The 27,232-nt window shown below is 23.4% G+C and overlaps 2 protein-coding genes across 11 annotated transcripts in view; one reads left to right on the top strand and one right to left on the bottom strand.

The window, feature by feature from the left end:
* Window positions 1-27,232, top strand: part of LOC122509963 — a 253,775-nt gene that overhangs the window by 150,720 nt on the left and 75,823 nt on the right. The gene's annotated exons all lie outside the window — the stretch shown is intronic.
* Window positions 8,530-11,201, bottom strand: LOC122509949. The gene is made up of 2 exons (XM_043624294.1): window positions 11,075-11,201; window positions 8,530-10,603 (listed from the first exon to the last, which is right to left on the bottom strand). Exons 1-2 carry the CDS (start codon window positions 11,130-11,132, stop codon window positions 8,610-8,612), a joined length of 2,052 nt encoding a protein of 683 aa, XP_043480229.1. The 5' UTR covers window positions 11,133-11,201; the 3' UTR covers window positions 8,530-8,609.

The following is a 27,232-nucleotide window of genomic DNA, read 5'->3' as shown; positions in this document are numbered from 1 at the left end:
AGTTATTGTTGTTTTTGAATAATTTGATAATTAGGGAAATTCGTAAATAAATATAATAGAACATTTTTTTCGAGTATCTAATCATTTTTAGAGTGAATCAGAATATTCTTTTTTGGGTCAAGAAAAAAGTCAAAATTTTGTCTGTCAGGGAAAAACACAATTCAATTTTTGTGGCAACCCTGTAATTCAAATTTAGAGAGCAACTCCATGAAGCTGCAATGTGGAATCACGTGACCTAATAGTTACGCATGCCCTTAATTCAATAGAAAGAGTTCAAATTAGAAAAATTTTGATCTTCTGAAAAATCTATCTTTAAATTTGATGAGAACTTGAGAATAAAATATTGATGATCCTTGTGAATATGAACTGCTTAGCTGATTATATTAATTTTTTATATATCAAATCGAAAATCTTCTATACTATTCTATAATTCTTCTATTACTGTATGTATAAACATAAATCTTATAAATGTATACTTATATACATAAATGTATGTATATATGTTATATACATAACTCTCGTTTTGTATATCAATGTGCGAAAACGATTAAATTTCATATATCGAGATATAGATGCACTACTTCTTGGAAGGTTATTACGTATCTTGTGTGTAAGGTTTTTGAATCTCTTTTCCCGTTACGCAACGGTTTTAGTCTCGATCATCAAGACACCTGTTGTAATTAAGGTGTATTAATTTATATAAAATGATAAAATATATCATTCATGTATAAATTTATATCGAAATTCTTATTTATGACAGAAAAAAAAAATTTGTATATGTAATGAGAATTTCAGATGATTTTTTTCTTTTCTAAAGAGAAGAACTTTTATGCTGAAAAGAAAATATGTAAGAAATTTGATAATACTGTTCAAAACTGAATGAGTAGTTTTCTGCTAATTGAAGATTCGTTATTCAATTAAAGTAAAGATTTTCCCCCAATGATCTTTGTATCATTTTTTTTTTACTTTTATTTGTTTTTATATGTTCATTAAAATTTCTGATATATTTTTTCAGTATGGAATATAAAATTATAGGATAAAAAAATCTGTTTATGCTAAAAATAGAAAACTGCGATTTGATAATTTCTTTCGATGATTTTATTAATTATAATTATTTTGTCAGTTTATTATTAATATCAGCAAATAAGTTTTGCGAAAAAAAAAAGTTTCTTTTTTGTCACTCGTTTACTTAGATGTTGTACAGGTGGTTTGAGAAGGAAAAGAAAAAAAAGAGTGTAATAATATCTACTATCATTTCTTATCTGCTATCGATTTATTTATCTGTTATAATGCAATCTATTTCTGTCAGGGGCTCTATTATCGATCATCCATATGCAACAGCTAGTAACAACGTAATTGTACATTATTAATTCGCCAAGTTAAACGTGCGCCGAATCACCGTTTGAATTTCTTGTTAAAGATAGAGTATACGCAATGCTCTGATAATATGATTGGTATCAGCATATAGGAGTACTGTGACTTGGCAGCTGTGTGTAGCGGATTAAGCACCGCACCCACCTTTCAACTACTCTAAGAATTTCTTCTTACAAGTGCTAGTCGAACTCGTTCATATACACACGGATTTTGAAAATGCAAATTAACTGGTTATGGTCCAAGGTTGCATAATATTGACGCACTTTGCTATATATTTTGTCATGTCTCTATGGATTTTTTCTATATATTTTTTTTCTGTTTATTCTTTTTTTTTCATTTCTGTAATCATGTTGAATTTTTTTTTTTTTTGTACGCCTGAAAGTCATTCGAGCAAGTGAACCTTAGATATTTTCCAAGTCAACATTTCTCCTTCGTTTACAATTCAAATTTTCTGATAAAATTAGTATCAATTAGTAACTAAATGTATATTTGCTTGTTATTAAGTATAACTATGTTTCTTATTTGGATTGAGGGCGAAAAATCTATTTTCTTTTTATTAAAGAAAGAAATAACACACAGGTCAGGAAAATGTCAGGGTTTTTCTTTCATTGAAAGTGCTGAAAAAATTACAGTTCTAGGTGTGAAAATTTTGGAAAACAATTTCTTCTTGAATTTAGAGTTAAGTTGTTATAAAAATCATTAAGAATAACTCATATGCATAACAGGGTTGCCACAGGTCAGAGAAGTTAGAGGATTCAGGGAAAAGTCAGGGATTTTTATTAAAAGTACTGGACAAAATTAAATGTTTGGAATTTCTAAGAAAATTTCGAATTTTTGCGTCTTTTTATTTGTCTCATAGACTATGAATTTACCAAGAATTAAAAAAATTTAACGAATAATTTTACTTAAATATTTTAAAATTACTTGAATTCTAAAATAGTTGCGTTTACAATTTTAATAAATAGATTAACTTCAAAAGGTTTTAATTTGAAATTTTATAATATTTAAATTCTGTATGATTTTAAGTAGAAATTTTAAAGAACTTAGATTTTTGAAAAATTGTATTAATTCAAATTCTTTCAAAGTTAGTTAAACTTTTTATTATATATTTAATTAGTTATTAAAAATCATGGATTTATAGAAGAATTTTAGTTAAAATTGAAATTGAATTTTAGAGAAGTTACAAATGTTTGCAAAAATTCAATTATGTTTAAACATTTTTTTTAAATTCTCCTCAAAATTTCAATTATCTTTATAAATAATAAAATTCTTCTTCCAAATTCAATTATTTTCAAAAATTTTAATAAAATTCTTGGCAAAAATTCAATTATTTTCAGAAATTGTCCTCAATTCAATGATTTTCAATTTTTACTATTTTAATAAAATATTCAAAAAAAAAATAATAAAACTCATCGCAGAATTTTAATTATCTGCAGTACAATTTTAATCGAATTTTTAAAAAAATGTAATTATTCTTAAAAAATGTTATTAAAATTCGTCAAAAGAATTCAATTATTTAAAAATTTGTTTATAAAATTCTACGCAAACACTTAATTATTTTCATAAATAATAAAAATTTCACAGAAATTCAATTATTTATAAATTTTTCAGGAATTTCTTAGCAATGATTCAATTATTTTCGTAAATAATGAAATTTTTACAAGGATTCAATTATTTTCAAAATTAATAAAATTCTTCGCATAAATTCAATTATGTTCAGGAATTATTATAAAATTCATTGCAAAATTCAATTATATTCATAAATAACAATATGCATCACAAGAATTCAATTATTTTCAAAATTTTTTCTTAATTCAATAATTTGTATATCTATTATTTTAATAAAATTTCCCAAAAGAATTCTAGTATTTAAAAACAATTTTGAAAAAGTTTATTAAAAATAGAATTTTCACAAATTTGCACGAAAAAATTAATTATTAATTTTACTTTAATTTTACTTTTTTTTATAAAATTATTTGCAAAACCTAATTCAATTATTTTCATAAATAAAAAAATAATTTTTACAAATTCAATTATTTTTATAAATAATAAAACTCATTACAGAATTTCAATCATTTTTAAAACAATTTTAATCAAATCCCTCCAAAAATGTAATTTTTATTAAAAAATGTTATTAAAATTTGTCGAGATAATTCAATTATTTAATAATTTGTTGATAAAATTCGTTATGAGAATTCAATTTTTAGAAACATTTTATTATTCAATAAATTATTTATTTTTGTATTAAAATAATTTAATACTCGTAGAATTTTCTAATAAAAATTGATTTAAAAATGAATTATAGTTAACATTTTAGAAAATAATTGAACATAAAAATTATTATAGCATGAATTTTTGAAAATAGTTGAATTTTGAAACGGTTTCAAATTAAAATCTTATTTAAAAATTTGAATTTTTCTAATTTTTAATTAAATATTCTATGAAACTAATTGTTTTCACAAAGCTTAATAGAAATTTTTTAAATTATTTAAAGTTTTTATTTTCAAATATATATTTAATTGAAGAATTTCTAAATAACTGAAATTTCTGTCAAATTTAATTATAAACAAATGGATTTGAAAGTTCTCGAAAAATTTTGTCAAAAATTAGTAAAAATAATTTATTTAAAGAAGAATTTTATTTAAAAATTCTAGAAAGTAATCATTGAATTGAAATGATGAAAATAATTTTCAAGAAATTAGAGTAACTTCTTATAATATAAAAAAATGATTTCATCACTCGGTCATCCTTATTTATTATAAGTTGTTGAATTTCAAAAAGGTTTGAATTAAAACTTTTTTAAAATCCTACTTCCTTTTGAAAAATAATAATAGGTAGGGGAACATAGTCTAGGTCGGCCACCTTTTTGACTTTTGTTTATAACTTTTTTTTAAAAATAAATTTGGACAATTGAAGTATATGGTTGGAAAGTCCTGTTTAATAGGAACATTTTTTCTGTACAAAGTAAATTGACAGGTTTAAAAATGAAAAAGTTATAAAGATTTAAAAAAAAAAAAATTTGTAGTCCAGGTTGGCCATTACAGTCAAGGTCGGCCATGTTTAAAATTCAAAGGGCATTAATCGTTAAAAAATAAAATAACATGTTTGGAGTTACGGAAAATTGATTCTTTATTGTTTACAGTTTGTAACTTAATGAAATAACAAAATAATAACAATAAACAATATAAAAAAATAAATATAAATAAAAAAAAGTTTTGCACTAAAATATTAATAAAATTAAATAAAAATATTAATAAGATGATCAATTATATTATGAGTTATACAGAATTGCAGTTTTTGCAAATGAAGTAGCTCGTCCTCAACTTTGTGCATTTTAAACACATAGTGGCCGACCTTGACAGTAAGTAACATTACCGAATTGTTGTAAACAAAAAGAAATACGTTTCGGGATTCGATTTTTTACTTTGTTTTCCTTTCAACCATGAGTCCCACAAATTTTCTGCATACTTGCCTTGACGATTCAATTTGTTTTTTATCTTTTATTAATGGTTTTTCACATTATGCACAAAACTTTTTTTGAGCTTTTTTTGTACCGACGTCACAGAAAACACAATTTTCGATTTTCCGAAAATGTAATTGAACAAAAAGTTAGGTTTCACTAAGACAAGCTTCGACAAAAATGCGCGTAGGTGGCGCTAGTGAACTTGACAAAAAAACGCGAGTGGCCTACCTAGACAGTAGGCCAACCTTGACTACATTCCCCTAATGAAATATTTATTCAGAAAAGAAATTATTGATGTTTTCGAATAATTTTACAATTAAAGAAATTCGTACATAAATGTAATAGAATTTTTTTTTCTTGGAGTATCTACTTATTTTTAGAGTGAATCAGAATATTTTTCATGGTCATAGGGAAAAAGTCAAAATTTTGTCTGGAAATCAGGAAAAAGCGGAAAAAGTAAGGGAAAAACAGAATTAAATTTTTGTAGGCAACCCTCCGTAAAATATAAATCAAAGAAAGAAAAAATTCACCTGCGTAGGTAAAGTGTATACAATTGTTAGCCTAATTAAAAACACGTTTGGGAATTGAATAAAAGAGAGAGAGAGAGAGAGACAAAAAAAATCGATTTTGAATAAAGTGTGAAATTCTAATTCGCTTCGTTAAAAACAGGAACTCGGCTACTAAGGTCTTTGTACACCTACATTCAATGTCAGCACACTTTTGAACTAACTTATCTTTTATCCGAACACTTGTATACACACTTCACTTGAACATTACACACCAATATATACGTGTCACATACACACAACACTCACACCTTAAAGGAAGTTTGTGACTCTCTGACAGACTTTACAGTGGCTTAAATTTAGTGCCCATTACAAAGTCGTTTCTTGTTTTCCGCGACACGTTATAAAAGTCGATATAAAATGTCGAAACATTTTATTTTGAATACAATGTATGTGTTTTTTTTTTTTTGGCGAGGTTGAAAAAAAACTGCCATCTCACACTCGAGACAAACGGAAATTTGACCTATCGACATTTCCCCCCCCCCCAAACGATTGGCCACCTGTTGCTTTACTACACACTCATACACATATATAGATATAGTTTAGAGAAAACGGTAGTGTATTAACACTGAACGTTCACGCTATTCTCGAGGAGACAATAAAAGAAAAAAAGGAGACGAAAAAATGAAAATAGAGTATCATACGTGACAGACACTAAACAAAAAAAAAAAAAAAAAAAAAAAATTCGTCCAATAGCCTAGGAGCTATTAAAAGTTGCCGACGATTTTTTCGCCCCCCCCCCCCAACATTAATTATTCTCGTCAAGGTCTTTTTATGCCAACATTCCTGTCGTCGACCTGAGAGTTTTATGCGAACAAATTTTTATGCAAAAACAAGTCCTACCGGACGATCTGGCTCACTGAGTAAAGAGAAATTCACGTATTTTTGTATAAATCGCGTGTTTATATGAAACTTGTGTGCTAAAATTCCTGGATACAAATACCGGAAGGAAATAGAATTTTTACAGATAATTTTGTTTCGGTTTTTCGTTTTTTAATTTTCGAAAATTTCTTCTCGATATAGGGGCAGTTCCTATCGAGAATATAAAAAACCAGATGGACAATTTTTGCCCCCCCCCCCCTGGCCCCCGTTGTGGACAATCGGGGACATTTGGCAACCCCCCCCCCCTTACACTTGTCCACTTGGATATTGCACATTTAAAAAATAAGTGTTTTTAGTAAAAAAAAAAAAGTGCAAGTTATTTTGATTTTTATAATGCAAAAAATAACTATAAGCAAATCTTTCAAAAATTGTTTTTGAATCATTTTTAACACAATTAAATTTTTTAAATATATTTATAAGAAAATTCTTTTTGAATAGTTGAAATTTTGTAAAATTTAATTGAAAATAATTAATTTATTTCAAGTATTTTGTTAAAATTTTTGAAAATCAATTTTTGAAGAATAAAAAGAAATCTTTAAAGGCAAATTTAAAAATGAAAATTAATGAAAATTAGCTTCTAATTTTTTCAAATTCAATATTTTCAGTATTTTCAATTACATATTTCCAAAAATTGAAATACATAAAAAAAATAATATTCTAGAATTATTTTTAAAATTTTGGAGAAAACAATCATATTCAAAATTTTTAATTAAAATTCATAAAAAAATTAATTACTTTTTTTAAATTATATACAAAAATTCTTTTAAAAAATTCAATTATTTTTGAAAAATTTCATTAAAATGTTTTTAAAAACTAATTAGTATAATTGTTTTATAATAATAATTTTTTAAGATTCAATTATCTTCGAACAATGTAAATAAAAATTTATGAAAATTTACTTTTTGGACTTATTAAAATTTTTGAGAAATCATGGCCATTGAAGATCAGTGACATTTGGTAATGATGATACTATTTAATGCTTTGTTTACTTGAAGCAATTAAAATTTTTGTTAATAATTTATTTATAATTTTTTTATTAACTTTTCTTGGTATTACATATTTTTTTATAAATTTTTTATAATAGTATTCATTTTTTTATGTTATTTTTATTTATTATGTATTTTTTGTTATATTCCTTATTGAAAATAATAACGTGTATTTACACTATCTATGTAGACATGTAAATACATGTGGTATGTATGAAAAAATTAAGACATGTGGAAAAAATTTTTTTTTTCCTCGTGCATATACAAGTGATTATTTTCACTACAGGTTAATTTATTTACTGTTTAAATATTTTTTTAAAAATTATTATTACATTTAAAATTAAAATTATATTTAATAAGTCAGATACAAATTTCTTTAAAAAAATACAGTGTATAAATATTATATACAAGATCAAGTCGAATTTTCTTAAATTTTACGACATTTTTTGTATATTTATTTATAAATTTTATAAATTCTATAAATTCTACCTTTTATATTTTTCTATTTTACATTCATTTTTTCAGTATTATTTGTTTTTTTAGTAAAAAATTAAAGATTTTCATTTTTTTTCTATTTAATTTAATTAATTTGAAATTAATAAAATTTTTGAAGTAAATTTTCCTTCATTAATTATCTATTTTTTTAATTTTTGAGACTTTAAAAATTAAAAAAATTGTATTATTTTATTATGACAATTATACTAATATATTTTATTATTTTATTTCATTAATTATTTTTTATTATTTTTGAGATTTTGTTCGACACTTGCTATTTGACTTATGACCTAAATATTGAGTTTCATTTTGCCTGTTGACCTTATTTTTAGGATTACATGAATCTACGATCTTAAAAATTACAATTTTATATGAAGTTTTAATTATTTAGTAAATTATAGGCAATTTAATTTTTAGCTAATATTTCTAAAACTTTGCTAAAACCGAAATTTTTGACCTAAAAAGTTGTATTATCTTTTGACCTTTGAAATTCGACCCGAATTTGAAGGGTTAAATTTGCCTCCTAATTTATATTTTAACCTATTTTTGAAAATTGTGTTTACTTTTTACAAAAATTTTTTTTTACCTGTACTTTTTAACTAAAATTATAAAAATTATTAATCCCTACCGATTTTTTTTCGACCTAAAAATTGTAGTAGCTTTTTATCCCTAAATTTAGACCTAAATTTTAAGGTTAACTTGTTATTTTTTGCCTATTTTTGAAAATTTTATACATTTTCAAAACTTGGTAAAAAATAGGTCAATTACCCCTGAATTTAGACCTTTAAAGTTTAAAAAAAATCTAAGGCCTTCTGACCTATTTTTGAATATTATGTTTATCTTTCATATAATTTTGAACTGCTTCTTAGGGTGAACTGTTTCTTGAAATGTTTCTAAATTTTTTAAGTGCATTTTTGAATATGTTATTTTTTTCAGTTCAATTTGTATTTCATCAACAGACTTGCCATTTGTTTCGGGTGTTATATAAAACATAATAACTGGAAATAAAATAGTGCAAACAGCAAAAAAACATATTATCACAGTTATACCGAGTAAATTCAATAATGTTTGAAATTTAACTAATGACAAATATCCCATTATTACGTAAATAAGACTTGTTACACTAATACCTAAACTTTTAACATTATCATCAAATAATTCGGCTTGAAATAAAAAAATTGTATTGCTCACGCTAATTGAATTTGCCACATCGAATAGAGTGAAAAAAAATATAGGGAACCAACCAATCGATGATATATCATAATTTCTATTGTGTAGATAGAAAAATATTGCAACTAAAATCAGTGATATTGAACCAATAATTCCACCGTAGAGAATAATATTTCGTTTGCCAATTTTTTCGACAATTTTTGTACTTAATAATATTGCAAATAGTCGGATGAATGATAGAAGAAGTGATGCTTTATCGGGTGGTAGGACTGCATTGCGATGTGTTAGAAATTGTTCGGTGTATGATGTAAGGGGATAGTGACCTGAGAATATGTCGGCGGCGTTTAAGCAAATTATTATTAGAATTGATCGTCGATTATTTGGATGTGCTATCAGTTTCCAGAAGTTTGTTTCTTTGATGTTGAATTTTTTTTGATTGATTATTGTTATAAATGGTGATTCTCTACGGTGGGGAGCATTTTGGTTTGATTTTTCAAAATTCGAGGTGGAAGTTGTCGTGTTTTCTGCTCCGGAGGGAATGTTAATGATTGTAAGTGCTTCTTTAGTGTTTTTGCTATCAACATCTTTAGTGCTGTTGCCACCATTATTTTTAGAGTTGATAACACTATCATTTTTAGTGGTTTTTGCACCATCATTTTTAGTGTTTTTGCCATCATCATCTTTAGTGGTTTTGCCACCATCATCTTTAGTGTTTTTGCTACCATCATCCTTAGTGGTTTTTGCACCATCATCTTTAGTGTTTTTGCCATCATCATCTTTAATGGTATTGCTACCATAATCTTTAGTAGTTTCTTCACCACTATCTTTAGTGTTTTTGACACTATCATCTTTAGTGGTTTTCAGACCATCCTCTTTAGTATTTTTACCATCATCAACTCTACTCCTTGATTCCCTTTTGCCAATACGTATGTCACAATTATCAATTTCTTTCTTCTGCTCTGTACTAAATTGAAAATTCGTCCTTGCTCCAATTCCTCCAGCTTTTGATACACGACCATTTGTACCTTGTTCTCCACCTTCTGCTAATGCTTCAAACCCATGTTGTCTCGGTTTTTTTGCCTCAATCGTAGACTCTTGAGAAAAAGATCTAATAATTTCCTCCTTCCTTCTGTTCATTGCGAAAAAAAATATCGACTCGGGAATGAATAAGAAAATGCCAAAAAATACAATTGGCGTCATTAGTAGGGCAATATTCATGTGATGATAAGATAAACATGAGCCGTACAAAATTGGCATTAAAGTACCAAAACTCATTATAAAAGTATTAATTGTAAAAAGTATGTTACGATTACCGAAATTGCTTACACCTAAAATGTATTCGGTCATGGTGCAAAGTCCACCTGCATAAGAAATTCCGCCGATAAATCTTCCTATACAGATGATGAGTTCTTTTTCACTTAAAACTAGAAGTAACCAGGAGGTAACTTGCGGTATGACGTACAGTAACATTGTTGTTTTTTTACTTATATACTTTAAGACATATGGATTTATTATGAATCCAAATGAACATCCTAAATTCGATAAAGATGATATTAAATCAAATTGTTGCACTGTTAGAGGAACGTCACGTTTTTCACTTGTCAAATATGGTAAAGCTGGCGATGTCCAAGAAATTGTTGCACCGTAGCCTGCTGATATTAAGGCAGCTGTTAGGAAAAGAAAATTTTTTTAATTAATTTTTTGTCAATAAATTTAATTAGCATAATAATAATATTATTAATATAATATTTTATATATATATATATATTAAATATAATATTTTCGTAAAAAAAAATTCTTGAAAAACCGTCTAATTTACATGCGTTCAGGGTGACGTAACCTCTTAAGGAATTTAATTTGCTTTAATGTTAATTTATTTTTTAATTTGTTTAATTAGATTTATTTAATTTGATTTCGAATTTAATTAGTGTAATTAAATTTGGTCGTTTGTTTTATTCTATAATCGAGAGAATAATTAAATTTTAGTTTGAATTTCACAATTCAGTTATTTCTTTGCTAAAAAATTGTTTTTAACAATATTTTTTCAATTTGAAAAATATTTTAATAATTTTTTTTGAAATTAAAAGTTTCTTTTTATTCGTTTTTTAATTTAAAAATTTTTAATTTTTTTAACCTACCGGTTATAACAGCTGCATATTGTATAATAACAGTTTTTGTAAAACTCTGATTATCCATTTTTTAAAAATTAAAATTCACTTTTTTGATCTGAGAGTCATTATTTTACAGACAAGTGTTCACAAGTACATTGTAGAAAAAATATGAAATAACTTTTTGAACAAAACTTGAAATTTATAAAGTCAGGTAGAACAATTATCTTAATATATTTAACATACTACTACTTTGCTCTTATCAGCTAGATAAAAATCATATAAAATACTAAAAAGCGGGTTTTCGTTTATTTTTATTTTAAATTATGTCGTGTTGTATTCAAGTTTTTAAAATGAAAAACAAATTTTTCTTTTAATATTTTTTTGCAAAACGCGTAACATGTTTGGATAATGAAAAAATATTATTTAACAGCATGTGATTGTTAGAAATTCAATGGTAATTTTTTCGACCACTTTTCTCTTTAAATATTTAATAAATTAAGCTGAAATTTTGTAAGAAAGTCTAAAATTAGAATTAAATTTATTATATTGTACAACAATAATTTTTTTGTACATTTAGTACAACAATTTTTTTATTATAATTTACTTATCTTTTTAACAATCTTTTTTTAATTTGCAATTTTACATCTTTTTTTTGTAAAAATTATTAATATTTCGAATTAAATTGATAAAATTATTTTTAAAAATAATTAAAAGTTTTATTGTTCGTAATAATTATTATTTATTTATATATGTATAATTATATGTTTGATGAAAGTTTATTTTTTTTATTTTTAATCGTAAATAAAACTTTTTTAAAAAAAAATAAGTGCATAAACAAATGCAGAAATGGTAGTAATTAGGAAAAAAATGTAATCTATCGTTTTATTGTTATTATTATATAGGAAGTAATAATATCAACGGTAAACATTATTTTAAATACCAATTTGTTTAAATAAATATAGAAAAATCATTAATCACTACAGAAAGAAATAGATAAAATTATGCAATTTCGATGGAAAAAAATAATTATTACATAAAAAAGTATCTTTTAATTCAAATATAAATCTATTTTTAATAAACAAAAAAAATTATTATAAACAAATAAAGAAAATTTATTCCAAGATTTATCGTATTAAAAAATATAGACGTAAAAAGTTATATTTAAAAATTAATTAGTTAATTTATTTAAATTATTTAATTGTTATAAACAAATGGAAAGTAATTATAAATTATGAAAAATTTATGCTGCGATTTAGGTTTTATTTTATTCTTTCATTTTTTTATTCTCTTACAAAATATGTTCTTAAAAAATTGCATTGAAAAACTAATTTGTGAATTAATTATTTAAAATTAAATTGTTATAAATAAATGGAAAACATTGAACGATTACAAAAAAATATATGTCGCGATTACATTTTTATTCTTCTTATAGCAATTAAAAATTACGGACGTAAAAAATGATGTTTTAAAATTAATTTGTTTTAACAAATTGTTATAAGCAATCAAAGAAAAATGATAAATTATTTAAAAATATAGCTGTAACTATTCATTTCTGTGGGAGAAATGACTATTGAAACTTATAGCAAACTCCAGAATTTTGATCTCAATTATAAATAATTAATAAATTGTTATAAACAAACAGAACAAATTAATATTTAATTTTTATTCGTCTTAATAAATATTGGCGTAAAAAATTATATTTGAAATTTAATTTGTTAATTAATTATTTAAAATGAATGACATAAATCTTATTCATATTCCCGATTATTGAACATAAATGTATATTTTTTAGGCAATTCGACATAAATCACAGTAGTTGACCTAAAGATTATTGAAAGTAATTTTTATTTGACTAGACACTCATTCGACAAAAATCTCATTTGATTATTAGAAAATAATTTTATTTAATCCCTAGACCTAATGCTCTCTAGACATGAATCTCGCACTCGACTTAACACTCAAGTAGAAATAATTCTCATTTTACCAGCTCCTAAATTAAATTATTTTCCAGACAAGTAATATTCATCCAATTTGAATTCAAATTCAACAAATCTACATTTTCATATCATAAGATTTATGTCGCAAATGAATATTAAGAGATTTATGTCATCTGATGTATATCACGATAAATCGTTTGGTAAATTTGAAACTCTTGCAAACAATAGTTTAATAAAAATTGAAACCAGAAATAAAATTTATTTGAAAGTTGAAAAGCAAATAAAAAGTTTAGTTGGCTTTGAGTCGAATATATCATTTTCTGGTTGTATAATTTTTTATTGTTATTGAAAATTATTTTTTGTTTTGTTTGTTATTGTTGTAATAATATAGGAATAAATTGCTATTATTTTGGCGGTGTTGTTTTACATCATTTTTCGATTATCGAAATGAGGCTAGTGGCCCGTTATCCGGAATCGCGAATATTTCTCTCTGATCCTCGCCGAAGAGTTTACGCGAAATAATGATGAGGAAGAAATGTGATAACTACTGTAATAGAGAGTTGATGACGATGATTAAATATTTTACAGGTGTGCGAGTTCCTGCTTGAAAATTGAACATGGTTTTCATGTATACATAAATATATGTGTACATATGTATATGAATATATGTATTTGTATATATACACTATGACTTTTATAATACAGAAAACCGTAGGTGGAGAGATCTCTGGATTTGATGCTCTAGATTCCTTTCCACTGTGTAGAATCCACGAGGCGTGCAATGATAGAACAGGATCTCTTGAAAAGTAATTTCTTGCTGAAATATATCAGTTTGCTTTCCTTCTTGAGATTTTTTTTTTTTATTCTCATTTCAACTCTGGCATTTTTTCCCTTTTTTTTTATTTTTGAAATTTTTTGTTATTGTCGATTCTTCTCATAAATGAAATTTGCAATCTGAGATGCCTTTTTTCTATTGTAGTTTGGAATCTGATTGGAAATGTTTTATTAAAAGTTGAGACGGAAACTGAATCAAGGGAAAAAGAGGTAGAGGAAAAAAAAGAGTAAAGGAGAGAGAAGAGAAAGAAAAGAAGAAAAAGGAAAAAAGAGATTGAAGGAGAGAAAGACAAAAAGCAAAAAGAACGAGAGGAAAAGAAAGAAGGAAAATAAGGAAGAAATAAGAAGAAGGAAAGAAAGACGAAAACAAGAAAAAAGAGAAGTAAGACGGAAAACAAGAAAAAAGAAAATATAGAAAAATGAGGAAGAAGAGAAAAAGAAGCAAAGAGAGAAAATAAAAAGTGGAAGAAAGAAAGGAAAAGAAAAAGAAAAGAAGAAAATAAAGAAAGAAAAAAAGAAGGAAGGAATGAAAAGAAAAATAATGAAGCAAGAAAAGAAAGAAGAGAGAGGAAGAAGGAAAAGAAAGAAGAAAAAAGAAGAAAGGAATATAAAGAAAAATAATGAAGAAGGAAAAGAAAGAGGAGAGAGGAAGAAGAAAAAGAAAGAAGAAGAAAAAAAGACGGAAAGATAGAAAATAAAAAAAGAGGAAGAAAGAAAGGAAAAGAAAAGAAGAAAATAAAGAAAGAAAAAAAGAAGGAAGGAATAGAAAGAAAAATAATGAAGAAAGAACAGAAAGAGGAGAGAGGAAGAAGGAAAAGAAAGAATAAGAAAAGATGGAAAGAGAGAAAATAAAAGAAGAGAAAGAAAGAAAGGAAAAGAAAAGAAGAAAATAAAGAAAGAAAAAAAGGAGGGAATAGAAAAAAATAATGAAGGAAAAAAAGACTGAGGAGAGAGGAAGAAGGAAAAGAAAGAAGAAAAAAAGACAGAAAGCAAGAAAAAAGAGGGGGAAAAGACGCAAAGCAAAAAAAACGAAGGAATAGAACAAAAGATAATAAAGAAAGAAAAGAAAGAGGAGAGAGGAAAAAGAAAAGAAAGACGGAAAGCAAAGAAAAAAGAAGGGGAAAAAACGAAAAAAGGAAAGAAAGACGTAAAAAAATAAAAAAAAAAGAAAGGAAAAACGGAAAATAAAAAATAAAAAAAAGAAATAAGGGAAAAATGAAGAAAGGATAGAAGGAAGGAAAGAGGAAAGACAGAAATAATAGTGCGAGAGTTTTTCTCAAAAAGTTCCTTGGCTGAGGAGAAAATCTTGGTATTATTGATTTTTTGTATAGCGTGTGTGGGTGGGATGGCAATGTAAATTCGATTACGTCATGTTGTGTGAATGTACGTCATCAAGTGCTGTGGATGAGAGAAGAAGGGAGCTTGACGCGCACAGTATGTGAACGTCATGGCGTCGTATAAGGAGGGTTGGAAAAATAATTGAGATTTCCTCTCTCAGTCGCTGTTGGTTTAGGGTTTACCTCAACCTAAGGTTTCAAATTTCCTCTCGTTTAATTTGCAATTACTCCAGAGGGTCTTGTAAAGTGACACTTTCCCGAACGAATAATAATTCATATTCACTTTTTTTTAATTGACGAGGAAAATGTCTTTTTCCAAAACTGTGGAAATCTCCGATATTGTATGAAGTAAATTTTCCAAGTGGCGGATAAAAAATGTTCTTTATTGGGATTTTGCAAATAGTAAATTTTTCAAATGGTGAAATAAAAATTGTCTTTTTTAATTTAAAGGAATTTTCCTATTATAATAAAAGAAAATTTTTTTTTTTTTGATAAAAATGAAAAATTTTAAACATAAATTTTCATTTTTTTCTGCAAGAAAAAATTTTTTGTTTTGGTGAAGGAAAAAATTTTCTATTTTAGTCAAAAGAAAAATTTTCTTTTTTGATAGAAAAGGGATTTTTCTTCTTTTGACAAAAGTAACAATTTTCTTTTTTTATAGAAAAGGAATTTTTCTTTTTTTGACAAAAGTAACAATTTTCTTTTTTTGATAGAAAAGGGATTTTTCTTCTTTTGACGAAAGTAACAATTTTTTTATTTTTTTGGAAAGGAAGAAATTTTCATTTTTTATTGAAAGAAAAATTTTTCTTTTTGGGAATTTTAAAGAAAACTTTGTAAAACTTAATAAAAATTTTCTTTTAATAAAAGAAGAAATTATACATTTATTTTATCAAGAACAAATTTTATTTTTTTGATGAAAGAGGAAAAAAAATTTTCTTTTATGATGATAAACGGAAAATTTTTTTTTTTAATAAAACTTTTTCTTTTATGATAAAAGAAAAAAAGTAAATGAAAATTTCTTTTATTCATATGAAAAATTTTCTTTTTTCTGAATTTGAGATATTGTGAAGTAAATTATCCAAGTGATGTAATAAAAATCTTCTGTTTTAGATAGGAGAAAAAAATTTTCTTTTTTTAGAAAAAAAGAAATTTGCATTGTTTGTCTGAACGAGAAATTGATTCCTTTTAGGATAATAGAAAAAAAATTTCTTTTCTTGCTAAAAAGAAGACATTTTTCTTTTTCACTAGAAGAAAAGAATTTTCTTTTCTTCCTAAAAGAAAAAAAAATTTTCCTCTTTTTGATTACGCGAATAATTGTCAATTAGTTATAAAAAATCAATGATGCAGAAATCATTGCGCGATGAATGATGTCAAACTGCAAAATTTGAAATTTATACCAGGAGCGTGGAATTGGAAAATAATACTGATCAGTAGGTTATGCAGTGTTCGTTTAAAATAAATAACTTTGCATCCATTTCATTGGCATTTATCGAGAAAATTATTTCAGTTTTGCAAATTATAGCCTTTCCCTTAATTATACACGCTTTTCTCGTAACACTGGCGCCGCGCATTTTTCTTTTTTGCGTATCCACATATATATATACACACTTGATTTTCTATCAGAATAATACAAACAAAATATTTCTAGTAATTTTTTTCCCTTGCAATCATTTTTTTTTCCTATTTCTCATGGTGTACGGACAAAATACTTTCTCTGAGATAATAAATCGATTTGTCAAACATATTAAATGAATATAGATTGTTTTCTCTCTTTCTCCCTCTATTTTATCGATCTGCAATACTTGCGTGCTCACTTGAGATAAATTCCTGTATTATTATCTTATCTACTTGTAACGAAATAAATTTAGTGCGAGAAAAAAATTTTCTCTACTTTTTACTTGCAACTTTATTGTATATGATTAGATAGAAATTTTTCTCTTGAAGAGAGTTGATCTGTTGAAGATTTTTCTTGTTGAGATGATTTTTATTTGTTCGCTGTAACAAAAAATGTAAATTCAATATTTCATTTGTTTGATAAACTCGGAGTTTTCTCAAAATAAATACATTCTGTTATACGTATTTTTTCCCTGTGAGTTTAAAATAAATAAAAGAAATTGATGAAAAAAAAAATATGATTGTATATTTAGATATTTCGTGGAGATTAAATTCTTATATATATATATATATATATATATATTTAAAGAATGAGAAAAAAAATTGAGTAAAATATCAATTATTGATTACTCAATTATGACGTGGTCAGCTTTGAAGTCAATTAATGTAAAAAAAATTATTTCCCATTTAAATCTATCAATCAGCAGAAAAGCTGATTGCTGTAATGAATATAATCACATTAATCACATATCGACGCGGTACAGTAATTTGATTGCGTTTGTAATTTTTGAACATACATTTACCAATTAAAGCAATTTATTCTATTTCACCAATAAGAGAACAACAAAAAAAATGACCTCCAAATATAAATATTCGTCCAGATTATTTGCAATTTTTTTCTACATATAAATACTGCGATTAATAAAAATAATTGGTAAATTTATTTTTCTTTTTTTCGTTAAATTAAATTTTTTTTTTTGGTATAATTTGGGTTTCTTGTTTTTCATAAAGTTTATAGGCTTCGTACTCAATTACTTAAATCTAATATTTACTACTTTTTAACTATGTTTTTTTTAGATTTCTTAATTTTTTTATAAAAAATTTCTATTTGAAAAGAATTTTAAAAAAACACAATTCAAAATATTTTTTTTTATAAATAGAAAGAAACAAATATTTTGTATTTACTTTTTTCCTTTTATTTTTTTTTGTGTCTAAATGATATCTTTTCGATTTGTGATACTAAAAGATACTTTTTTCTATTTTTGAGAATTTTAATTTAATTTGAATTCGATAATTGTTGAAAATAAAAATAATTTTTAAAAATTCAAACGATTCAATTATTTTCGAAATTTATTTATTTTCAATATCTACTATTTAAATAAGAAAATTTCCCACAAGAATTTAACAATTTCAAAACAATTTTTCTATATTTCTTTGTAAACATTCAATTATTTTCATTAATAATAAAAGTTTCTTAGGAATTAAATTATTTAAAAAACAATTCTCATACAATTTAAAAAAAAAATCAATTATTTAAAAAAATTTTTATAAAATTCTTCTTAAGAATTGTATTATTTTTATAAATAATAAAAATCTTCTCAAGAATTTAATTATTTTTATAAATAATAATATTTTTTTCAAGAATTTAATTATATTTATAAATAATAAAATTCTCCTCAGTAATTTCATTATTTTTAAAACTTTTAATAAAATTCGTTGCAAAAATTCAATTATTTTAATAAATAGTTAAAATTATCGCATGATTTCAATTATTTCTAATACAATTTTAAATGAATTCCTCGAAGAATATAATTATTCTTAAAAATTTTATTAAAACTCTTCGAAAGAATTCAATTATTAATAAAAATTTTGATATAATTTGTTTATTAGAATTTAATAATTATTTTGAATACATCTTTAATTTAATTTTTAATTTTAAGAAATATTCAATTATTGAATAAATGAGTTATTTTTTATTTCTAAATAATTTAAATTATCGTGGAACTTTATTGATTTAAAGAATTTTTCGAATTGAAAGAATTGATTTAAAATTGAATTTCTGTTAAAATTTTACAGAATAATTGAATATTAGAAGGATTTAATATTATTAAATAATTGATTTTTAGAAATAAGTAAATTTTTGAAAAATTGTATTTGTAATTTTGAGAAATAGTTAAATTTCAAAAAGGCTTAATATTGAAATCATTTAAAATATTTTAATTCCTGTGAAAAAATAAATGGGTATTTAAATATTTATTTTAAAAATATTTTTCTATTTTTAAATGTAATATTTAATTTAGAAAATTAGAAAAAAATTGAGTCGTCAAGTTTAATTTTTCGATAGCTACTTTTTTCAGTCTTTAAGCTACTTTTTGCTACATTTTTTAAAATTAATTTTTGAATACGAATTCTGAAAGTAGTATTTTTCTTTTTTTTTTTGACAAAAGCTTTTTAGTTTTTTAAAATTTAGTATTTTTAATATTTTTGTAAAATTTAGTTTTCATTTTTTTGTGAAATTTAGTTTCATTCTTTTTTTGTAAACTTTAGTTTTTTCGTAAAAATTTGTGTTTTCTTTTTTTTAAATTTAGTTTTTTTTCTATTTGTAAAATTTAGTTTCTTTCGCTTTTTTAAAAAATTAGTTTTATTTCTGTTTTTTTTTCTTTTTTTGAAAAATTTAGCATTCTTTAATTATATCACTGTACAATCGTTTTAAATCGTATTTTTCGAAAAATTTAACATTTATCATGAAACTGATCCGGATAATAAATTTTTGGTTGAATTAATATCCATTTAAACTGATTTCAATTTAACGGAATTTCACGATACCATCATTAGAGTAAATGTTCCTTTAGGGCAAATGAAATTTAGATTAAATGCCAATTTGGTCAGGATTAAATTATGGTATATGGTAATTTGAACAAATGAGTTCTGTGTGATTTTAAAGTGAAATGAGGTTTTAGTAATAGAAACAAATTATGACATACAATAAATATTTTAAGCAGAAAAATTTTATAAATTTGAATCTGTCACCTGTGGCAAATTTATCAGTAGTAGCGTTCATTGAATTAGTTTTTGAATAATTTTTTTTTTCTATCAAAAATGACTAATTGTAGTTGGAAAAAAATAATTTTCATACTAATTTATTATTTATTAATTTATACTAATTAACTGTAATAATAAACTAATACTAATTTCTTTAATAATTAAGTTAAACTATTATTAATTATAATTAACTAAAAATTACTGTTTTGACTAATTGTTAGTAAAAGAAAAGAAAAAGGAAACAAATTCTTAGTGGAAAATTACTAATTCGTTTAGTAAGATTATTTTGGTGAGAAAACTTTGACAACTAATTTAGTATTTTTTCACCACTAAATGGTAAATTTCACTACTACTTACAAATGTTTATTAATTAGCTTTATTTTCGTCTTAATTTTTGTACTAAAAATTAGTTGCTGCATTCATGAAGAAAACGCCACTTAATTAATCAAAAGCGGCTGGGATTTAGAGACTAATTTCTGACAAGTCTAAAAATGATAAAAAAAATCTTTTTTTAACCATCAAACTATCAAACATAAATTAGGCAACAAAATTATGTTAATTTTATGACTTTTGGCTTTTTAATGATTGGAAAAGCTTATTTGCATCTTTGACAAATTGTCTGCGCTCAACAACATTGAAACCCATAGTTACTTAACATGACTAAACGTTTCTGGCGTTGATGAGCACAACATTAATTGCTTCGAGTACTTACATTATGGTTATTATGTACCGAAAGCATTTTAAATTTATATATACACATGTATATATATTCTTATATACGTATATATAGATCATAATATATTAGAAGTTGGTGAGCACAATGGATACAAACTTTCTCCGGTTGATCGTGCGTTGTACATTTATCATTCGCGTTTGCCTCCTTGGATCGATCTCTTGATTTAAAACCGGACGTGAGAACCAAATGAAAAACTATACGATTGAATTCCAATTGAATCTGAGATCTGTCTCCCTGAGGGCATTCGCACAAGCTTTGACATGGAATATTCTCATACAATCTTGATGCATTGTGTGTATATATAAACATACACTGCGGTACGGTGCAACAAAACTAAAATTATTTGAAATTGTTCTGTCAAGTGTTTCCAACAGGGAATGATACTTTTTTTTCATCTCTCTTTACAAAGAGTAATTTTTCTTATGAATTTCGAAACTCTTGCTCTCCTATTGTGACAACAGGTGATTTGAGATTTCCTTTTTATTATACTAGGTCAGGACCTTTTGATCATTGTCTTGACGTTTTAATAAAATACGTGTGACGTTTTGGTATTAGGAAAAAAATTGTCTTCTTTAAAAATGTCGATTTGGAGAATTTAAAAATACAATTATTTTCATAAAATAATAAAACTCATTGAAGAATTTCAATTATTTTTAATACTTTTTTAAATTAATTAATCGAAAAATTCAATTATTTTCAGAAATAAAGTTTTCCACAAGAATTCAATTATTTAAAGTAAAATTTTCATAATATTTATTGTATTTCGAAAAAAAATAATTATTTAAAACAATGTTTATAAATTTCTTATGAAGAATTCAATTATTTTCAAAAATAACAAAATTTTTCACTAAAATTCAATTCTTTTTAAACATTTTAATACAATTTTTCACAATAATTTAACTATTTTCATTAATAATAAAATTCTTCTCAGGAATTTAATTATTTTTATAAATAATAAAATTCTTTTCAGTAATTTAATTATTTTCATAAATAATAAAATTCAACACAGGATTTCAATTATTTTTATTAGAATTTTACAGGAATTGCTTAAAAAAGATGTAATTATTTCTCAAAAATTTAATTTCAATTCCTCGAAAAAATGAATTTGTTAAAAAAATATTTTCTTTAAATTCTTTGGAAGAATTTAATTATTTTCTTAAATAATAAAATCTATCACACAATAGAATCTTTTAGGAATTTAATTATTTTCAAATATTTTTATAAAATTATTTGAAATAATTCAATTATTCTTTTGGATTTTAATTAAATTCTTCCAAAGAATTCAATTATTTACATAAATAATTCCGAAAATTCAATTATTTGCATCAGAAGAATACATTTTTTCTTAAAAATTCAATTATTTTAAAAAATTCTAATAAAATCGTTCTCAAGAATTCAATTATTTTCATAAATAATAAAATGCTTTTTAGGAATTCAATTATTTTCAAAAAAATTTAATAAAATATCACCCAGACATTCAATAAAAATTGTCAACAATTTTAATAGAATTCTTTGGAAAATTTAAATTGGAATTTGCATAAAATTATTCGAAAGAAATTAATTATTCAGAAAATATAAAATTCTTTGCAAGAATTAAATTATTTTTAAAAATATTGAAATTCTTTCATGAATAATAAAATTTGTTGCAAAAATTTAATTTATTAGCAGGATAAGAAAGAAGTAAATATTTTTCATGAAAATTAGAATACTTCAAAAACTTGTTTATGATCAAAAATAATTTATTGGGAAAATAATTTAAATTTAGTTTTTAGTGCTTACTTCTAATGCTTTTTATTCCAACACAAAACATGCTTATTATTTGTAAATAGATAATGTTCTATTTTTTATTTCCATTTCTAACAAAACATTCTTATTATTTGTAAATAAATAATATATTTTTTATTTCTAAATTCAGTCGGAGCCCTGTGTTGAGGATTTTTTTCAGTTTTTAAGTTTTTTTCAATTTTAGTTGAAAAAATTATTTCTGTAAAAAAAATTTAATCAAATCAAATTGAGAAATTTTAAATTTGGGAGAAAAAGATTGCAATAAAAATAAAATACTTAAATTTTATATTTAAAAAAAACTATAATTAATTTTTTCGATAGTAACGCAAAATTATTGTATTAAAAATTTAATTTGTAAAAGAAATAATTAAATTTTGTTCATTTGAACGTTCGAAACTTTACAATCATAATTTTTTTTGGGTAAGAAATAATTTTTAACTGAAAACTAAAGGTCGATTTTTATTTTTCTTAAAAAATAGGTGGAATTTTCCTTTTTTTTGTCTGTTAGAGTAAAATTTTTTTTTTTTTTTGGAGAAATTGAGAAATTTTAAATTTGTGAGAAAAAGAAAAATTTTTATTACATATTTTTCGTTGGGATTAATTTTTTTATTGATTAATGTCATCATCAAAATTTTCCCATTCTTTTCCAAATTAAAGTATCGATGACCAAACTTGCATCAATCAGACTAATGAAATAAACAAAATTTTGGAATAAAATGAAATAATAAGTGAGAGTGAATTAATTTATTATGTAATTCAGTAAACTGGGTTTAGTGGTAAATAAATTACTCTAAATTATTTTCGCTAATTTTTAGTCTGATATTATTAGTAAAAAAAAAATACTAATGGAGGTAGCAAATTTACCCATTGGAATGGTAGAAAAAAATTTGTAGAATATAAATTAAACGTATAATTTAAAAATGTTTCTTCTCAAATACTTTTGGGAGATTATATACAAATATTGAAACCGCATGTTTGTTCTTTGTAAAACTTTGTTTTCTTGCTATATAGAGAAAGGCTTTACAAAATCATTTCATAGTATCTCTGCGATTTATGAGAATTGTTTTACAATTTTAACATACTCGAGTTAAATTCTTTTTTCTTTATCTTCGATAGGGTCTGCCTGCCTGCGTTTCTGCGATCAAGTGCGATTTCAACTCATGCCTTGATCCTACGATTTGCTAGCAACTAAGTGTCGTGGGAAGACAATATTCTTCTATATATACTTCTTTACTTTTATGTGAAATCAAATAATGCTAATAAATCAATAGTTTCTTTTTTCTCAATTCTCTCAATTCTCGAAAATAATTCTTGTGGAAATTTTTCATTTTTCTTTTTCTACATTGCAAACATTTTATATATTTTTATTTATAGTTAACGAATAATAAAGAGAGAAAGAAATAATTAATAAAGAAAAAAATAATAAAGAAATAAATAATAGAGAAAGAAATCAAATAATGCTAATAAATCAATAGTTTCTTTTCTCTCTTTCTCTCAATTCTGTAAAATAATTCTTATATTGAACAAATAATAAAAAATATAAAGAAACAATTAATAAAGAAAAAAATATTGAATAAAGAAATAAAGAATAAAGAAAGAAAGAAATAAATAGTTAATAAAGAAATAAATAATAAATAAAGAAACTGGATCATTTTTTTCTTTTTAATTGAAAAGCATTGAATGTCAATGACGAGGTGATATTAATTGAAAAAAAGAGCTAATTTTGATAAATGCGATTTTGCACGAGGAGTTGTAAATTTTTTATCATCTCGAAAATTTTGAGGAAAAAAAATAATTGTGTTAATTAAGTTATAATTATTTTAATTAAGAAGCTGCTTATTCTATTAAGAAACTTGTTGAATTAACTAAATATCAAACCCCTGAAGATACGCAATCTCAGGTTTTAATTGCATCAATTATATTTCTTCTCCAAGGAGTTAAGTAAAATTACAGACTATCGTGGGAAAAGTCTTTTCATCTTTATTGTATCGTGTGAATTTTATCTGAAATCTAGTTTACTGAAACAGACAATTTTTTTTTTTTGAAAGTGTTTGTAAAATTCAATATAACAGTACTTTGATAAACTCATTTCATTTTCTGTTTACAATTTTAAATCCCGATCATATGAATTCAATCACACCGAGGAGAAGGACATTTTCAAAAATACTCGTTTGTAGTTTTTTTTTATATTCTTTAAAATAGACGAAAGTATTTTCCAACAAAAAATGAAAGAATTTTTTTAAATATTTATTGAAATATAATTACTTCTATTATATAATTACACCCAATATAATTACTTCCAATATAATTGCTTCTAACATGATTACTTCGAATATAATTACTCCTAATAGTAAAAATATTTTTCTTTAGATAAATTTTGGATTTTAATTTCTAACCGTCATCGAAGAAAATTAATCATTTTTTTTTTGTTTCCTTTTTTTGACAATGACAAATTGCATTTTTTTTTCTTTATCTAAATGTCATTAGAATCTCAGGTAGAAAAAAGAAAAAAGTCGCAATAATAGTTGCGGTATTGCGTTACACTTTCACGTAAGTCGATCTTACGCGAGACAGATATGTATGATAATCGTTATTTTAATTATGTCTACTTACCGACAATAAATTAACGTTATTTATAAAAACGGCCATTTATCCAGAAAAGGAGAGATAATTTAATGATTTAATTGGTGCGAATAAATTTTCTCCCGATATAAATAACATATCAATTGTCTATTATGTAAATTTGTAAACGCTAATTAATTTCTTTACGTTTATAATGCGTATCAAACAGTTCTTTTCTTTTTTTTATTCCTTCTTTCTTATTGAAATCATTCGAAATTTTTCTAATTTTTTTTTTTAATTAAAAAAAAAGGAATTTAAAAATAAGGTTAATTTCGATAGTATTTTTAGTAACTTGAACACCTGCCTTTTATTGTTTAGATAATAATTAAAAATTCTTTTATTTTTAAAAATATTAACGAATATTTCGTCAAGAATTTAATTATCTTTATAAATAGCAAAATTTTTCGCCAAAAATTCAATTATTTTCAAAAATCTAAATAAAATTCTTTGCAAAATTTCAAATTATTTTCAAAAGTTTTTCATAATTCAATAATTTTCAATATTTACTATTTTTATAAAATTTATCAAAAAATTTAATTATTGACAAAAATTTTTGATAAAATTCTACGAAAACATTAAATTATTTTCATAAATAATAAAATTTCATTTAGGAATTCAAGTATTTTAATGGCAGGATTTTAAATATTTCTAATACAATTTTAAATAAATTTTCCGAAAAATGCAGTTATTCTTAAAAATTTTATTTAAACTTGAAGAAAGAATTTAAATTTAAGAAACTTTTTATTATTTGATAAAATATTAAAATTCGTTTGCAATGATTCAATTATTTTCATAAATAACTTTTAATTCGTCTCAGAAAAGGAATTATGTATTTTAAAAAAAATTTTAAGTAATTCTGCAAAAGAATTCAATTATCTTGTTAAACAACAAAATTCTCCCCATAACATCAATTATTTTAAGGAATTTTAATAAAATTCTTTTCCAAAATTCAATTTTTTTCATAAATATCAAAATTTATCAAAAGAATTCAATTTTTTTTAAAAAGTAATAAAATACTTTGCAGAAATTAAATTTTTTTCAAAATTTTTTTAAAGATTCTCGTCAATAATTAAATTATCTTTATAAATAGGTACCGAAATTCTTCTCAAGAATTACATTATTGTCAAAAATTTTAATAAAATTTTTGTTAAAATTTTTATTATTTAAACAAAATTTAATAAAATTCACCGCATGATTTCAATTATTTTCATAAATTATTATTTAAATTGTTCTCAGGAATTCAATTATTTTAAAAAATTTTAATAAAATTCTTCAAAATTTCTATTTGGCCTTAGGAATGTGTCCACTAAAGGACAGAAAAAAATTTTTTTTTTATAAAAGTTATTGCAAAATGAATTTTTTTGCAACTTTTCAAACAAAATTTTATTTCTCTCAAATGAATGAACCGATTTAAATGAACCAAGCGGGAATATAAAGGGAATATAAATATACTTTCGTTTAGAATTAGAAAAATTTTAAAAAGTATATTTTTTGATAATTATTTTATAAATTTGTTATAAAGAATTAATTTTTTCCATGTTCTGCGCCTTTTAATAATTTTTATCATTTAATTGCATGTTGGTATTCTTAAAAAATTTTTAAAAGGCGCAGAACATGAAAAAATTAATAGTTTATAAAAAATGTATTAAATAATTATTAAAAAATAAACTTTTAAAAAAAAATTTTAATTCTAAACGAAAGTTTATTTTATTTCCTTTATATTCCCGCTTGGTTCATTTAAATCGGTTTATTTATTTAGGAGAAATAAAATGTTTAAAAAGTTGCAAAAAAATTCATTTTGCAATAACTTTTATAAAAAAAAATTTTTTTTCTGTTCTTTGGTGGACACATTCCTAAGGCCAAATAGAAATGTTTTTTTAACATTTCGATTTATAAAAAATACTTCATATTTTGTGAAAATTTCACGAATTCTGACCCAAAAGTTTTCAATTATTTTTCAAAAATTGTTATAAAATTCAATTATTGAATAAATAATTTATTTTTGTATTTAAATAATTGAATTATCGTAGAATTTTCTAATAAAAATTTATTTATAAATGAATTTCGGTTAAAATTTTAGATAATAGTTGAATATTAAAAACATAGCATGGATTTTCAGAGATAATTAAATTTTGAAAAAGTTTCAAATTCAAATCTTTGGAAATCTAAATTTTCCGTTCTTTTAAATTATAATAATTGATTTAAAGAAGAATTTTAGTTAAAAATTCTAGAAAATAATAATTGAATTTAAATGATGAAAATAATTTCGAAGAAGTTA

The sequence above is a fragment of the Leptopilina heterotoma genome, unplaced genomic scaffold (genome assembly GCF_015476425.1).
Source record: "Leptopilina heterotoma isolate Lh14 unplaced genomic scaffold, ASM1547642v1 Lhet_120, whole genome shotgun sequence".
NCBI lineage: Eukaryota > Metazoa > Arthropoda > Insecta > Hymenoptera > Figitidae > Leptopilina > Leptopilina heterotoma.
This window is presented reverse-complemented; position numbering and strand designations above follow the sequence as displayed.

Bases quoted from the DNA above. Each gene is read 5' to 3' on its own strand.
- LOC122509949 (XM_043624294.1), bottom strand. From the start codon at position 11,132: ATGGATAATCAGAGTTTTACAAAAACTGTTATTATACAATATGCAGCT. The intron at 10,604-11,074 runs GTAGGTTAAAAA...TTTTCCTAACAG, and splicing joins ATATGCAGCTGTTATAACCG to CTGCCTTAATATCAGCAGGC.